Genomic DNA, 15,138 nt, shown 5'->3' with positions numbered 1-15,138 from the left:
AGCCCATGCAACTCATCTCTGGATCCCCAAAATGCAAGAGAAAGTCTTTAATTCAGTTACAGCTCATTCCAAGTTAAAAACTTTATCAAACTAAATTAAAACCAGTTTAGATTTAAAGCAATATGTTACAAACACAGAGTAAAGCATCGGTCTCTTTTTCAGTGTTTCAGCAGAATACGAAATTGCACATTTATTGTATACAACTGCCTTCTCAGGAAAGCAGTGTGGAGGAGGAGAACAAGGGAAAATAAGCCCTGACCTAAAAAGGTCCCCTCTACCTATGAATGCATGTGTCCCATTTACATCAGAAGATAAAACCGTTATTCTACCATTATGTATCTACACACAGGAGTTTCAGAAAGGTCTCCCCTACTTCTGCCTAGAGCCTCTCTCATCAACAGATATATTTGTGCATAGCAAAAGTGTTTAACCTTGACCCTTCCACACAAACACCACACGCACCTCTACACATCCTCCAGAATGTGACTCACAGCACATACACCAACCAACTGTGCAGTAACTGAGTGGTTGACCCCTCTCAGACATCCCAAAAGCATGTGGACTATTGTGTAATTGTTCAACAACCACTTATCACAAATACACACTTACATAAAACTTCCCGAAGGTGTCACTTACTCTGTACACTTAAACAATCTCTGTGTACACTACTGGGATTTCTGGTCATTCAGTAACCTGGTCAGCAACAGGATGTCTGTGCAGAAGCATCCACCCATCTGGGGCTAACAGGCTCTGCACCTGAAGGATTTCTGCCTAGGCAAGATTTATGTGAATATAAAGAAGCCATGTCCAGGAGAACCCAGGTGTACATATCCCAAACCGTCTCCAAGAATCATACCTAATATGCTCACACACTGCTGAATGTTCAAGGCTCAGATTTTGAGAGTTAAAATGCTGTGTATTCTCAGATTAACTCAGCTACATTCCAATGTGGCAAGGTAACAAGGCACACAGGAAAGTGGAACTATGACACAGAACGAAAAAGCAACCATTCAGTTCTGACAACCTGAAACCTTCCGAATACTTTAACATGATTTGTTTCTACTACAGAACTGTCAGTAACTCTGAGTTTCTGTACATGTAAATCAAGACACTCTTACTTTAAATCATTACTTGCCCTCCTCTCGGAAGCCAACAAAACATACACATACAAGCCAGGAACTACAGCAAGGAAAGCTCGCTTCCTTAATTGTGATTAGTAATGGTAGATGCACAGCCAAATATTTAATGTTTTAATATGTTTGAAGAAAATTCACCTATCAAAAGATAACTGGTCAGAAGAGCTCTACCATCCCACAATTAACAACTCTATTCTAACAGCTGATACTTTTAGAAAGCCTTATTAGCTTGGGCACAAAATTCAAGTCATTGCAGGAGTTTGTTGTTTCCACACATGTTAGTGAGTTGAGGTTGCTCATGCTCTGTGCTTTGAGGTTGTTTCTCTGTGCCTTGATAACTGTGTTGAACAAGCTGTTTCTGAGAACACTCTCTAACCTGTCCTCTTTGCAAACAACTCAGGATCAGAGATTCCCCACACTCCCACATTGCTGCAAATTAACAGCAGCCTTTTAAGTCAAATGTGAGCCCATCACATTTGTTTTATTCAAATCTCCCTCCTACAGTATCTCTACAGTTTGTCTCTAGGGGCAGCGCAACCAAGTATGAGGGCTGTTTATTCACACAACTGCTTTACTAGTAATTTGTAATGGAAAAAAATATTTAGTTCAGCCCATCTCTGAACAGTCTGAGGAAACTTAAATGTTCATGGCATTGATATGTAAGACCATGATGTATCTGCAGGCTACAACAGCAACACTTATGCTTGATAAACATAGGAAACTTTTAAATTCTTTTTTCAGCATAAGATAGTAAAATTATATACTGCTACAAGCAAAAATAGGGTTTCTGTTGTTTACTATTAGATGGGTGGCACATCTGTGGGAAGCATCCGCAGGAATAGACAGAAAGCTGTGTAAAAGCCAAGGAGACAACCAGAAAAGCAGCTGCAAGCACAGCTCTAAAATACTGTAGAGTAACTGCTTTTTAGGCAGACTAGCTGAAATAAAGCCTTTCACCGTAAGCAAGGAAACCACTTTCTGTTCACTTTCTACCACATTTAGGAAAACAAAACACAGTGCATTATAAAGAAAACTAAATTATAGGCTTATTAGTGTTTCATCTTAAAAAGAAAATACTTATAGACTTCTAATCTTAAAGATTGTATCAATAATGGAAAAAACTTTGTTATCCAGACAGCAAATAAAGTCATGATTACACTGCAGAAATAAGGTTAATGAATAAGATACTACTCTAAACTATGGGGGGGGGGGAAGAAAGGAAAAAAAGCATACTTGAAAATAAAGGCAAGTCACTTTTTGAGATTTTTCTAACACAGTATTTTCATGGTTCCTAGCTATAGAAAGGACTATGGACATTAACAATAAACAGTTAAGTGAATCTGCTAAAGTACAAACATTTTATGTATTTTAAAGCATCAAATTTTATTATTATAAAGGGCAATTCACATCTCATGTAAACATCAGTATTATTTAGTAATGGAATGCACTGCCATGTCGTTCTTGGCACAAGAAGAGATAAACTTGGCAAAGGCTGAGAATACCTACTAAAACCTAGGTTAGAGAGGACTTCTAGGGGTCATCTAGTCCAATCCTCTGCTCAAAACTAATTTCAGAAAGAAACCTAGTTCAAAGTTAGATCATTCCTGCCAGCTGTAGGTCTTCCCTATCTAAAACTTATTTGGGGAGTGTCATACTGACTTTAAAAAACAGTGTAACTCACTCTTTTTGTGCTAGCCCAAATCTCTATTGGTGCCAAACACAGTATTCATGTATTTTACTTGTCATCACTGGTTTAACTTGTTCTTAAAAATGCCTACATGGAAATTCTTCACCCCTCCCACTGTTCTACTCCAGTATGCAACTATACTTGCCATTAAAAAAATAAATAAAAAAAAACCACCAAAAACAACAACAACAAAATTAATTTTTTTCCCACTACTTAACCTTGCTCTGCCTATCAATTTCAGTCCCTTATATCCTGTTATTCACTATGGCCACAAATAATATATTATATCTGGGGTTTGCTTGGGTTTTTTGTTTGGTAGGTTTTTTACAAGAACTTTTGAAACATTTCAAAATTATCTTTCTGTCTCTCACACCTTTCCTTTAAGCTAATGTCAGGACCCTTCCCTTACAATGTAGGTTTTCTAGGTCTTGGATCACCTGTTGCTTCTTTGAACCCCATCTAACAAATCTGTTCTCTTTGCAGTGCACCATCCGGAAGTGGAAACAGTGCCAAGCAGAGCAGAAAGACGACTTCCTGTGTCTTGCTGAAGAAGTAGACTTCATATGACTTTAACTCTCCTTTTCTGTTCAATTTCTTCTATTTTCTGCAATAACATGACGGCTCATGCTTAGCATGTGTTTTACAGTCAACTACCATTCCTAACTAGAATCCCAACACCAAATTTCTTCCCCATTCTTTACGTATACATTTAATTATCTTCTGCTTTACTGCACTTCATGGTTTGTTTGGGGCACTTTCACCTATGTTCAGCCCTCCATTCACTCCCGTTTCTGACTAGGTCTCCAATTTGCATAAATTACTTTAAATTTCAGCCTCTGTGCCTACCTTCGCTGCTCCTCTCAGCATGGTGCTGTTTGAGATTCAGTAAGAAATCTCTCCCTCTCATCACCCAGATCCACTAAGGAAAGTATCAACCACCACCAAAACCAGGACAGATCATTGGAAACCCCTCTTGCCTACTGTTAAAAATTTGACGGAGCATATGTTGTAACAACTCCAGGAAGATAGTTACTAGCAAGAAGATAAACACAGGCTGGCTTACAACCTACTGCAAAGGTTTCTGAGTAGATACGTTTGTTACAGGACAGAATGAGCAGCTGTGTCAGATGTAACTTTCTTTCCTGGGTTGGCTAAACTACTCACATGACAGTCTCTGCATGGGAGCAGCAACCAGCGTTTCAGAGCAGTTATGCAAGCGTAGAAGAATCGGGCTGAAGAACTACTAAGAGAAGCCACACCAAACAAAAGCTTTGCCTTCCCCAACTCTAAGGACTCGGCCACAACCAAGAGCAGTACCTCAATATGTTGTCTGAGTCTGGTCACATTAAATGCTGTGGTAGCAGCTGAGTTTTAGAATCCCATAAACTGTCGAGCTAACTGAGCTAGCAGGTTATAAAAAAAGCAAGGGGACAGGTAGTGCTGCAAAAGCCCCTTTGGTTGCAATCCTTTCCACTGCAACTCATCAAAATCATTGGTGTCAGAGAAGGTCTGTTGCAGCAGGTGCAAGACAGACACAAAGACACTGCAGGCATTAACACTGCCTGCCTGAACAGCTGGGGTACATACCTCTTCTGCTCAATTCACCCAGGACAGAGTGCTCACTACCTGCACAGGACTCTCAGTAAACATTCCAAACCTACATTCCTGACTAGCTTTAATAAAAGTCAACTCCTGTTTTTAATATCAATAAGATATTTACCAATTCATCAGTTTTGGAAACCAAATTTGAAACGTATTTTAGATAAAAACCAAAGCAATGTTCATGTGCTGGTGTTGAAAAAGAAAACTCCCATTTCCTTTAATTTCAGCTCTTGGAAGATCTGCAACAGAATTTCCAAAGGAAACTAACACTTCCCTTTATTTAATAGAAAAGAAAACCTTTCTTCTCCAAATGAACTGGCATGAATTGTTATATGCACTTTCTACTTTAGAATCCCATCCTTTCCTTTCCCCTGCTTCTACTTCTCCCAGTTTGTAGTCTATTTAACTTTTTTGGTTGGTTGGTCTTAATTCACCTCAGCAGGAAATCAGCATGTAACTCTGAAGATCAGAACATGGAGCCAGAAAACAATAATCAGCATTTACTCAAATAACAGCTCCTCTTTGAATCAAAACATAAACTAAGGTGGGTTATGGTTGCAGAATACTAACATGTATCTCTCGGATTTCTGATCTATTTTTAAAAGAGAACATTTGCATAACTACTGCCAAGGGAAAAAAAAAAAAAAAAAAAAACACAAACAAAACGTATACACACACCCCTCTATCTCCTGTCCTCCTTGCCCTTTCCCCCACAGTTCTGAAGGGCTCTTCTTCTGAGAATATTCCTAGTTCTTACTACAAAATTTTCCACTGTTGATTGGTGTTTTTTGTTTTAGTCTCAGTTAGGTTTTCTTATGCTTGTTGTTAAGTTTAGATATTTTTCAGCACTTGTGATTATTGTGACTGAGAAACAGCACACTAATTCTAATTTTATGAAAACAGCCAGAGGAGGAAGAAGAGAACAGTTTTATTACATAGCCCAAGCCGTTTTCTCTCCAAATGAGAGAAAACATCATGCTTAAAACAAAACAGTAGCTCCAACTACTGTTACTTAGGTATACTGAAAATTCAGCATGCTAAGCAGCCAGTTAAGCATCTCAAAAGTAAAAGTCCTCTTGGAGGTCTTCCCATGTGAATTTAAATCAGCGTACTAAAATAAGCTACCCTCATACAGAGAGGAGATCCTACAATTACACCACCACCCTTAGATGAACTGAAAACCAGAAGCTTTTCAACTAATTCTTCATCATTCAATAATGTTTTACATGGGAAAAAGATGACATACACTAGTATTTTCAGATTGCTCTGAAAACTTCGTATTTTAGTCAATCCTGAAAGGTTACGCTTCATCAGATTTTCACAACATATATTCCATACGTCCTCACCACTGCAAGTAGCCAAATGCCTTCTAGAAATGACATAAGACACTATCAACTACTGTCTTTCACCAAGAACAAAGCACGCATACTTTAAACAAAATAACGCTCTGTTTGGTTTGGTTGGTTTTTTGGGTTTGGGTTTTTTTGGGTTTTTTTTTTTGGTTTTTTTTTTTTTTTAAGTCAAAGGCAGCAGGATCAGAATAGGACTTTAACATGGGAAACAAATTATGAGGTTGATGAATGCTTTGATGAGGAATTTCATCCCGCCACACCTGCCCTAATCAGTAAAGTTATTTACCTTCCTTCCCAGTTTCCATGTTGGTGACAGACACCAAGAAGTTTACTGACCTAAGAAGAAGAGGTTCTTGAGAATTATGGAGCAAAATGCTCTTCCTGGAACATTATGTACTCAGACCACTAGTCACATTAAAGATCAAAGCATCAACAGTACTGTCTCTACATCGTGCATAACAGCTTCGGCATAATTTTTTTGACTGGTGTGATAGGTACGCAGTACTGGTTTGTACTGGTTAGATCTTTTTAAGAGCAATGCCTTTAGGATTAAAAAAAAACCACTGCATTTCTGTAACTCACAAATGAGGTGATGAAGACCTGTGACCCTGAGCATGTCAGCAGAAACAGAAAGCATGATTCAGTCAAAAGAGATGGTGTTAAACAAAGTTATCACTTGCATAAGAGTTCAGTCTTAGGAATTCAAGGACATCTTACACTGACTAACTATGAATGTGAAGTGACTGAAGATCCTTTAAAAGTGCTCCTTCTGTGCATCAAAGTAACCTGCATTTTGGTAGGATTTTATTTCCAACATCAACCTCATTTGTGCTATCCATAGCACATTTGTAACTCATAGAAAGCAGTCTTACAACTCTTGTTCATGGATCTCATAGGAGAGGTCTTTCCCAGGTGCATTCAGGGCTTGTACTGCTTCCTCACAACTCCAGTGCTTATAGACATTGTATGGGGTCCAGAAAATTACAAAGATCTTAGCTTAATTTTGAATACTTTCTCTAACAACCATAGGTATTTCAGTCAACCTTCTTCACACACAGTAACTGGCCACTTCATCCAAATAGCAAAATCTGCCCCATGAAAGGCTGCTTACATCATCTACCCGCATTTGTGCCAAGCATTTGACACTGTCCCACACGACATCCTTGTCTCTAAACTGGAGACGTGGATTTGATGGATGGACCGCTCAGTGGATAAGGAATTGGCTCAATGTTTGCATTAAAGAGTTGTGGTCAACGGCTCAGTGTCCAAGTGGAGAGTGGTGATGAGTGGCAATCTTCAAGGAACTAGATGATCTTTTAGGTGCCTTCCAACCCAAACCATTCTGTAATTCTATGGTCATCAGACCACTGGGTAAGCTAAAGCCATGTTGTTTCCAGTGATGGCACTTCAGACAAGAGTATTTCCCTCAACTCATGACAACTTTTCAGCATATCCTTGAAGTTTGTAAAGCACAGTTCTGCAGAGACAAATTTTTGGCACTTAAACTAGTACCAAAGTTTGTATTCCTTTGAAGTGTCTAACTCCTAAATTGCACAGATTGGGACTAGGTATATTTACTAGAGGAAGACATGATCTACAAAAACATCACATCATCCCAGCCTCATTGCTATTCTACAAGTGGTTCTGCATTTTAAGTGACAGTTATCCAAGATCTTAGTTCCTCAATTAAAATTAATCATTTGAAGACTGAATTAGGGTTGTTAGAAACAAGGCACTATGCTTCTGCTTTTAAACATCAACATTTGTTTTAATTATCACTGAAAAGCTAGCAATTTGGGGGTTTGCTTTTTCTTATTCAAAATGTAAACAGTATTTTCTTTCCAAGTGTAGATTTATTTTGCTGCCCAAATACAAGTATCTACAGCAATCTAGTGCATGCCATAAATGTAATAAACAACATAAGATGATGATCAGAGTATGCAACACCCTATAACCTTTCAGTGAATGGGAACAGCAAGCACTATATTTGATTCTAATTGAGCCACTCAATTTGTAATGAAAATGTTATCAAATAAGATATCATCCCGCACGGCTTACTAAATAAATGTAAAATTATATCAAACATGAAAAAAAAAATTCTTCATAAATACATATCATCAGTTTCTGAGTCTTTTCCATTGGTACAAAAATGTCTCTGAAGACATGGTACTAAATGAGCTCAAATCCATTTTGATTTTAGACAACCTGCATAAATTAATAAAATGCTAAACATGAGCTAAAAAGTAAAACAAAATTTAAAACCTAATATTCTATGTATAAATTTCTCTTGAAGCAACACCTTAAGAACAAATCATCTAGTCTGTAGTTTCATAACTGATTTAAGATTAACACATTACTGATGTCTTGATCATTAAGATGGTAATTTATTACATAAAAATTAGTGCAACAACAGCAAGATTTGGAAGAAGACCAATGTAGAACTTTTATACCAACATTAAGGACGCATTGATTTTAAGCATTCAGATGGGGGAAAAAAAAGTATAAAAAAATAAAGCAGTCTGACCAACAAAAGCTTAAATTATCAAAGTACTATATATACTAGCACTCTCCAAATAGTAGATTTTTGTCAATTTCTTTTAATGAAGTTTTTTAATTTGTGTTAAACTTTGACAAATGGGAACAAAACTTGTAAATCATATGTCACATAAGAAAGAAAAAAAGCATGAGAAAGAATTCATAGATATACATCTTTGCTGAAGTGAAAGCAAAATTCTTGTGAGGTTCTTCAGCAAGAAATGAATCGGTAATGTAAAATCAAACTAGAGAATGTGGTATTAGCCAAAAACTAAGAAAACACTACTTAGTGCTACTCAAACATCCTTTTCTTATCAGTCTTTGGCACAGCTACATTTTTGTTGTCCAATTAAAAGATCTATATATTACCACAACTTTGAGAACCTGACATTTTTACTGCTGCTTGCATTCAGAAAGCTAGCCTACCAACCAACTGCTACGGCAGAGATCACACCACAAAGCATCTGCTTCTCCAACAAGTGTCCAATGGGAAAAAAAGAATAAATTCAATACAGCACAGAACTCATCTGCTTCTTTTATACTTACATAAGGGTTACAAGTTGGCTGTGCTACAACAGACAGTATTCCTGGAAAACCTCAACTTCCTCTTTTTGGACCCAAGGCACAGCTGAAGATATCAGCAGCAGAACAAACCACGTAGCAATCTCATTTCAGGTAGAATATGTGCTTTAAAATTACTTCACCTTTGAAGGACACAGTCTACTATTTTTCAAGAGATCATATGTTTATAAAGAAAAAAAAAAAACACACCACCTTTTTTCTTCTAGAAACTATTGCTGAACAAGTTTATTTGCTTTACTGAAGGACAAAACCAAACATCTTACTTATAGTAAACAGCCTTAACCCTCAGAAAAGCTGAATTTTCCAAGGTTCACATGGAGTGCAATAAGATCAAAGATAAACAAATAGGTAAAAGTCTATTACACACAATAGTTACTTGATCCTTTTCACGAGATTTCTCATGTTACTATAATAGATGCATTTCTCATTACCTGGTCAATTTGCTCATATAACTTTATTTCTTATATCATACTCCGATAAGAAATATTTTACATTTCATTCAAAGATAGCCAAAGTCTTTCAACAATGTTGATTGGTCATTCGCCACTGCCATCACTGAATCATCAGGGATGACAGAAAGCAGCACCAAAAATAACATTCTCCAGCCACGTCCACTGGCCATATGTTACATGGATGGGGGGGGGGCGGTGGGAAACAAACCAACATCACAAAAAAGCAATGAGAGACCATATGTTTTTCCAACAACTATAATCCAGGAAAAAAACAAAGCACAGCTATTCAGCCCAGACCAACCCCTTCCTGTAACAGCAGCATTTGGTTTTTTTCAGGCCCCTTTTTAAATCAGCCTCCCCCTAAGTCAATTTGCTTGAGTCTACTTGCAGGTGTTTATTTCTCACCAAGGCAATACCTCTGGAGCAGCGCTAGCCAACAAGCAATTTACAGATTGCTAACATACAGCAGCAGTGCACATGCCTGTGCTACCCATTCCTCTGCCATACAGCTACGTGACAGAGTCTTTTACTTACCTTTGCCATTTTGCCACGCAGTATACCAGGACAAACTGAGGAAAGTTGTGATGAAAACTAACACGGTGGCCACAGTTCCATTTCGGAGCCTCATCTCATTTCAGCATCACACTTGTTTATGTTCTATTAGCGATGAGGACCTATCTGTTGGGCTTGCTGCAATGAAGTCAGCTGAAGTCCACCACCAGCAGCTGGCCAATAGCAATGCAAAATGTAGCTCTCACATATCAGGGGTATCATAAATCAATCCATTCCAAACTGTTGTAAGCTTTCTTGTAGTTCTCATAAATTAAACTTCTCTTTATTCTTCTAGTCCTGTTTAAAGGAAACAAGATGTTAACAGATTATACCAAAAATATTTACAAGAGCACCCCATGTACCAAAAGAGTAAAGAAATACTACTATATGCTCATTACTGTGGCTTACATACACCTCCCTCACACTGTCTCAGTCTCAGCTCAGAGAAGAGAATGTGTTAGATTAATTTGCTCTTTTTCTGTTATGACTGCTTGTATCTCAGGGAGCTGTATTTCACATGAATTTGTTCATTAAAGGACAAACATACACATCACCAACATTACAATTTTATCATAAACTCAAGGCAAGATCACGTGTCACTCTGGCAGGTGATGAACTGATACAAGAGCTGTTTTCAGGAAGCCAGCAACTCAACGCCCCACTCCTAAGCACTCACTTTGACAAAATCCCTCTGAAATCAGTGAGGCCTAATGTAACTGCAGCAGCAGAACCGCCCCCAGCAAGCCGAGAGACCAGAGCTTTAAACTGCATTTACAAACCCGCATCACTAGTCTTTCTCTGCTCAGTGCAAGAGTATTACATCCTTCCACAAGCGTTTTTTCTCCTAGTTTACCTGCATCTAAAGCACAGACTACAACCACACATGCAGAGACTGCTCAATCTATACCAACTGGCAACAACCCAAGAGCCCCACAAAATGCCATGACATGACCATATCTCTCCTATCGCCGCCACACAGGCACAAGGACAAAACACAGACATTACCTACAGGTCAGTTTTATCCCAGAGGAAGGTTCCATATCCTGGGATTAGAAAATCCTCAACTGGTCAAACACAGCCATCATTTTACCACACTTTTCTAACTGAGCAATACAAAGAGAAGAGGGAAATAAATTAAGCAATTTCAGAAGGGGGGGATGGGGGGGAATAGATTTGTTTTTAAAGCACCAAGTCATCCTTTACAGTAGTTCAAACATTAACATTTAACATTCTTTTAATGTGCCATCAGTTTCTCCCCACTGCAAACTATATCTGATACAAGTATGCTAGCCAACAATAAATAACTCGCTCTGAATTTTCCTGGGAAGCTATCTCTGTCACTCTTGCCTGGCTGCATTTAGAACAACAGGAAAAATCTACTTTTTATTATTATGGTACCAAGAGATTCTAGTCGAGTATGAACTACTCTTCCCAAGCCTGTATCGCACTATCTTTACCAAAGAGCTTGCAAAACAAGACATAGCCAACAGGCACAGTTAACAAATGAACAGAAGAGAACGACGACGTTGCAGAACTACATGCTCTTGCTTTCAAATCTTGGTCACAACACCCAGGTTGCAGGAAGTGTGTACCTTCGGACTATGATTACCTCACACATAATGCCAGTAACGTGCTTTGTTTTGAGGAACTTTATGCACAGATAAGCTCGTGGCTTTAAACATTAACTCAGAAATCACATAGTACCTATGAGGACGGGAACAAATGCAAATACACAGGAAGCAAAGCGGATGGTAAAATTCAGCGAGAAACAAAATAATGAGGAGAAATAGAAAGAACTGTGAAAGGCCTTATGATATGAGAAACCTGAATTCAACTCAATGCAAGATAAAGACAGCTGAGAGACCTACAGAAAGCTAACACAGAGCATGGCATGCCAGGAAATTTCATCAGCACCAGCACTTTGACTAATAAATAAACATAATAAAAGCCAGAAAGGTAGGCAGTAGTGATTAGGTGAGAAGATAAAAGTCTGGGTGAACTTTAATAGCACAGAGAGACAAAGATCTCAAAACCCCAAAGTTTTATAGGGCCTGTTTGCATGAATTTAGGAAGGTCAGGTGATTCACAGACTACCAGAATAAGTGTCTAGGATACAGATAAGGTCAATAACCCTAACAGTTTAACACTGCTAAATTGGCTCTGAAGCAAGGATGCCTAAACTGTAACCTACCTTTACCATTATTTTAGCAGCAGTCAAAGCTCTCTGGAGCAGCTCAGGTGTGCATAAGGGGCCAGCCTGCCAGCTAGACAGATTATCCCAGTGGGGGCAACAGACAACTGGTCCTACATGCAAACATGAGAGGGCAAGCAGGAGAGTAAAAGTATCATCTGATAATATAAGGAAAGAGAACTGCCTGGCTTGCCAGAAAATGTGGGCATCATTTTTACATTTGCTGCAACAAAATCAAGACGTTGTGATCAGGGCTTCTCACTGTGCTATTTGAATCCACAAAAAAAAAAAAAAAAAAGCCTGAAAAAATTCAGAAAACAACAACAACAATAAAAAACAAACAGCAACATGATTCTATTAGCAGTCAGTATGCACAAAATTGTGTTAAATTAATAATTATCATGGGGTTGAGTTGGCTGTTTCTGCCTTTATCATTGTTCTTTTCTGGTGTCGTAACCACTCCTCTTAGCACAGGCACCATCAGCTCAGCAGTACTCAGATGATTATTCAAGCATTTCACTATATCAAACTGCATACAGCAAGGGCATGCATGAACCAGAAGGGTTCCAGCTTTTAGAAATGCATATAGTTAAACCAGCAGAAACACATGTGCAGATGCACATAAAATATTTAACCCCTAGGTGGTCACTTTAGGTTTGTCCAATGATTTACAACACAAACTAAACAAATTTAACTGAGGGGTAATCCAGTTTGAGCCGATGTTATGACAGGGAATAACTAGATGAAGCCTATGAAATTTTCCAGTGCCGTTATGACCTGAACCTTTCCCACTGCAGACTGACGGGAATGACCCTGCTAGATGCTGAAGGCCACGGGTACTGAAGGTACCTGGCACTCTCAGGTGCTGAGCAGAACTCTACTGAATCACACCTTAAATCAAGAAGTTTTTCTATCTATCCAAACACTCCCAAAATACATACAAAGCCTCTTTCCAACGGCAAAGCATCAAATCCGATGCACTTCGACGCCTCTGCAAAGGCTTTTTACGTTGTTGCTGAGGGGTTGGATGGTGCAGGATCAAAGCACGAAGAGAGCCAGACTTCGGAGACGCCAAACCACCTACCGCGGCAGCAGCGATGCATTTAAAAGGTGGTTCTTTTGAGGCGTGGGAGAACGAACGCTCCACGATTAGAAGACAACAAGAAGGAAAGGGCGAAGGGGGCTTGCTAAGCAGGGGCTTTTCCATCTTATTTCCACTGAAAGGCTCCGGCAAACCCCGCGGCGGGGCCCAGGGGGGCGGCCCGGGCGCCGCCGCCCCCCGCCGTTAACGGCCGTTACCTCAGCTCGCCGGCGCCCTGCCATTTCACAGCAGAGTCCCCCTCGAGCCCGGGGAAGGAGGAGCCGCCGCCTCCGTGGAAACCGTCCCGAGTTAGTTGGGACCTTCCCCCATGTCTCTGCCCCGGTGGTGGCTATTTAGGCGGGGAAGGGGGGGGGGGGGAAGAAAGAGAAAAACAAAAAGAAAAAAGAACACAACCAAAAAAACAACCGAGGCGGGGACATACGCACCGGGCACCGCGGCAGAGGGCGAGAGCTGATGGAGAGGGAGGGGAGGGAGAGCGTCGGTCCGGGGAGCTGCGCGGCGCCCGGTGCACCGGAGCGAGGTTGTGGGAGGAAGAGGGACATTAGAGCGCAAACTCTGCCGAACCCGCCCCCCCACCACACACACACACCTCGGGCTGCCGGCACGACAAGGAGGAAGGGTGGAAAGCGGGGTCTCCCCCGGCCGCCCCAGCAGCAGAAGGAGGGGAAGCAGCGCCGTTCTGCCCCGGACCCCAGCGCCGCCCTCCACACGCCCCGCGGGCACCGCCGGCGTCGGGCGCAGGGAAGGGCCGGCAGCAAGTCCTGCGAAGGAGCCGCCAGGGCTCCCTACACCGGCAGCACGCAGGTGCATGCGAGCGCAGAAGCGTGCGCGCAGGAAGATGGGGTGCGGGGGGAGCAGGGCAGACACCTCCGCCCCATAAACCTCCCGCCCGCCCTCCCTGCGGCGGACACCGCAGAGACCGCGCGGCGCCGGGAGAAGCGCCTCCGCTGCCCACCCGCTCCAGAGTGTGCGGAGAAACGTCCGGCCCTACCCCCCACCCCCCCCTTAAAAAAAAAAAAAAAAAAGAAAAAAAAGCGGAGCCGGCTGTAGCTGCCGGCCGCAAGCCGGGGGGAGCGGCACCCGCTGACCGCCGCCATCCTCACCTGGGCGCTGCACTCCGGCAGGGGGAGCCGCGGCGGGCGACTGTGCCGGCTCGCGCCGGGGCTCTCGCTCCCCTCGCCCGCCCCGCGTCAGCGACGCGCCCGGCCCGAGCCCCCGCCCCACGCGCCATGGAACCGCGCAGAGCGCCGCTCCGCCCCGCCCCGCCCCGCCCGCCGGCGCAGAAACCACGCCCACCCCGCCCCGAACACCATCCCCGCCGGCAGCCAATGGGCGCCGCGTGGGAGAGCGCCTTTCATTGGCTGGACGGGCTGTCGCTCTCTGCGGCCGCGGCTATAAATAGCTCAGTCTCGCGAGGCCTCCCTGAGTAGTTGCGGCTGGAGTTACGCGGGCGCGTCGGTGTTTTCCCGGCTCCTCTGTCGGCAGCATGTTCCTCCCCCCCAGTGTGGTTTTTTTTTTTGAGGCTTATTGTTCTAGAAGTAGTCCCAATAAAAGCTTAGCTGCCCCAGCACCTGGCTACTTGTTGCCCGGTGGTCAGCTGTAGGAGGTCTGCCCCCAACTTGGCTCTCCCCAGTTGCTTGAGGGCTGAGCCCCTGGCCCTATACATCTCTTTTCCTCAGAGGAAGTGGAGTTCAGCAGAAGATTTCTTGAAGTGCCGGTCAGCGCCAAACAGATCCCACGTATCGGTGCCCTGTGTGATGTGCTTGTTCAACCAGTGACAAGAAGCCAAGTCATGAATTCTACCGTTGAGTTCGTACCGTGTTAATTATCTCCCAGAGCTTGTTTAGAGAGCTGTTTGAATTAGAGTAGCTTGTTGCTTCACACCGGTTAAATGAACCCTCTGTCCTTTGTACTGTTCACACGCGTGGCTCTGGGGATGGTGTTCAC

The 15,138-nt window shown here is 41.9% G+C and overlaps 1 protein-coding gene across 5 annotated transcripts in view; it reads right to left on the bottom strand.

Annotated features, from left to right (window-relative positions):
* Window positions 1–14,397, bottom strand: part of MGAT4A (alpha-1,3-mannosyl-glycoprotein 4-beta-N-acetylglucosaminyltransferase A) — a 79,564-nt gene extending 65,167 nt beyond the window's left edge. For 2 of the 5 annotated variants that reach the window (XR_006164899.1, XM_042788230.1), the window contains exons 1-2: window positions 14,295–14,397; window positions 9,881–10,195 (exon numbers count right to left, since the gene is read on the bottom strand). Coding sequence is in view for 4 of the 5 variants with exons in the window: in XM_042788230.1 (XP_042644164.1) it covers window positions 9,881–9,974 (94 nt within the window). In the remaining variant the exon portion in view is untranslated. Of the gene's footprint in view, window positions 1–9,880; window positions 10,196–10,903; window positions 10,972–12,089; window positions 12,112–13,616; window positions 13,683–14,294 lie in introns of those variants that run through there. The other 3 variants (XM_042788231.1, XM_033007434.2, XM_033007433.2) reach the window with 3 other exon arrangements.
* Window positions 14,398–15,138: the final 741 nt, after the last annotated feature.

Source organism: Tyto alba, unplaced genomic scaffold (assembly GCF_018691265.1).
Source record: "Tyto alba isolate M040663 unplaced genomic scaffold, T.alba_DEE_v4.0 Super-Scaffold_14, whole genome shotgun sequence".
NCBI lineage: Eukaryota > Metazoa > Chordata > Aves > Strigiformes > Tytonidae > Tyto > Tyto alba.
The sequence above is the reverse complement of the archived record's forward strand: the minus strand, read 5'-3'. Positions and strand labels throughout refer to the sequence as shown.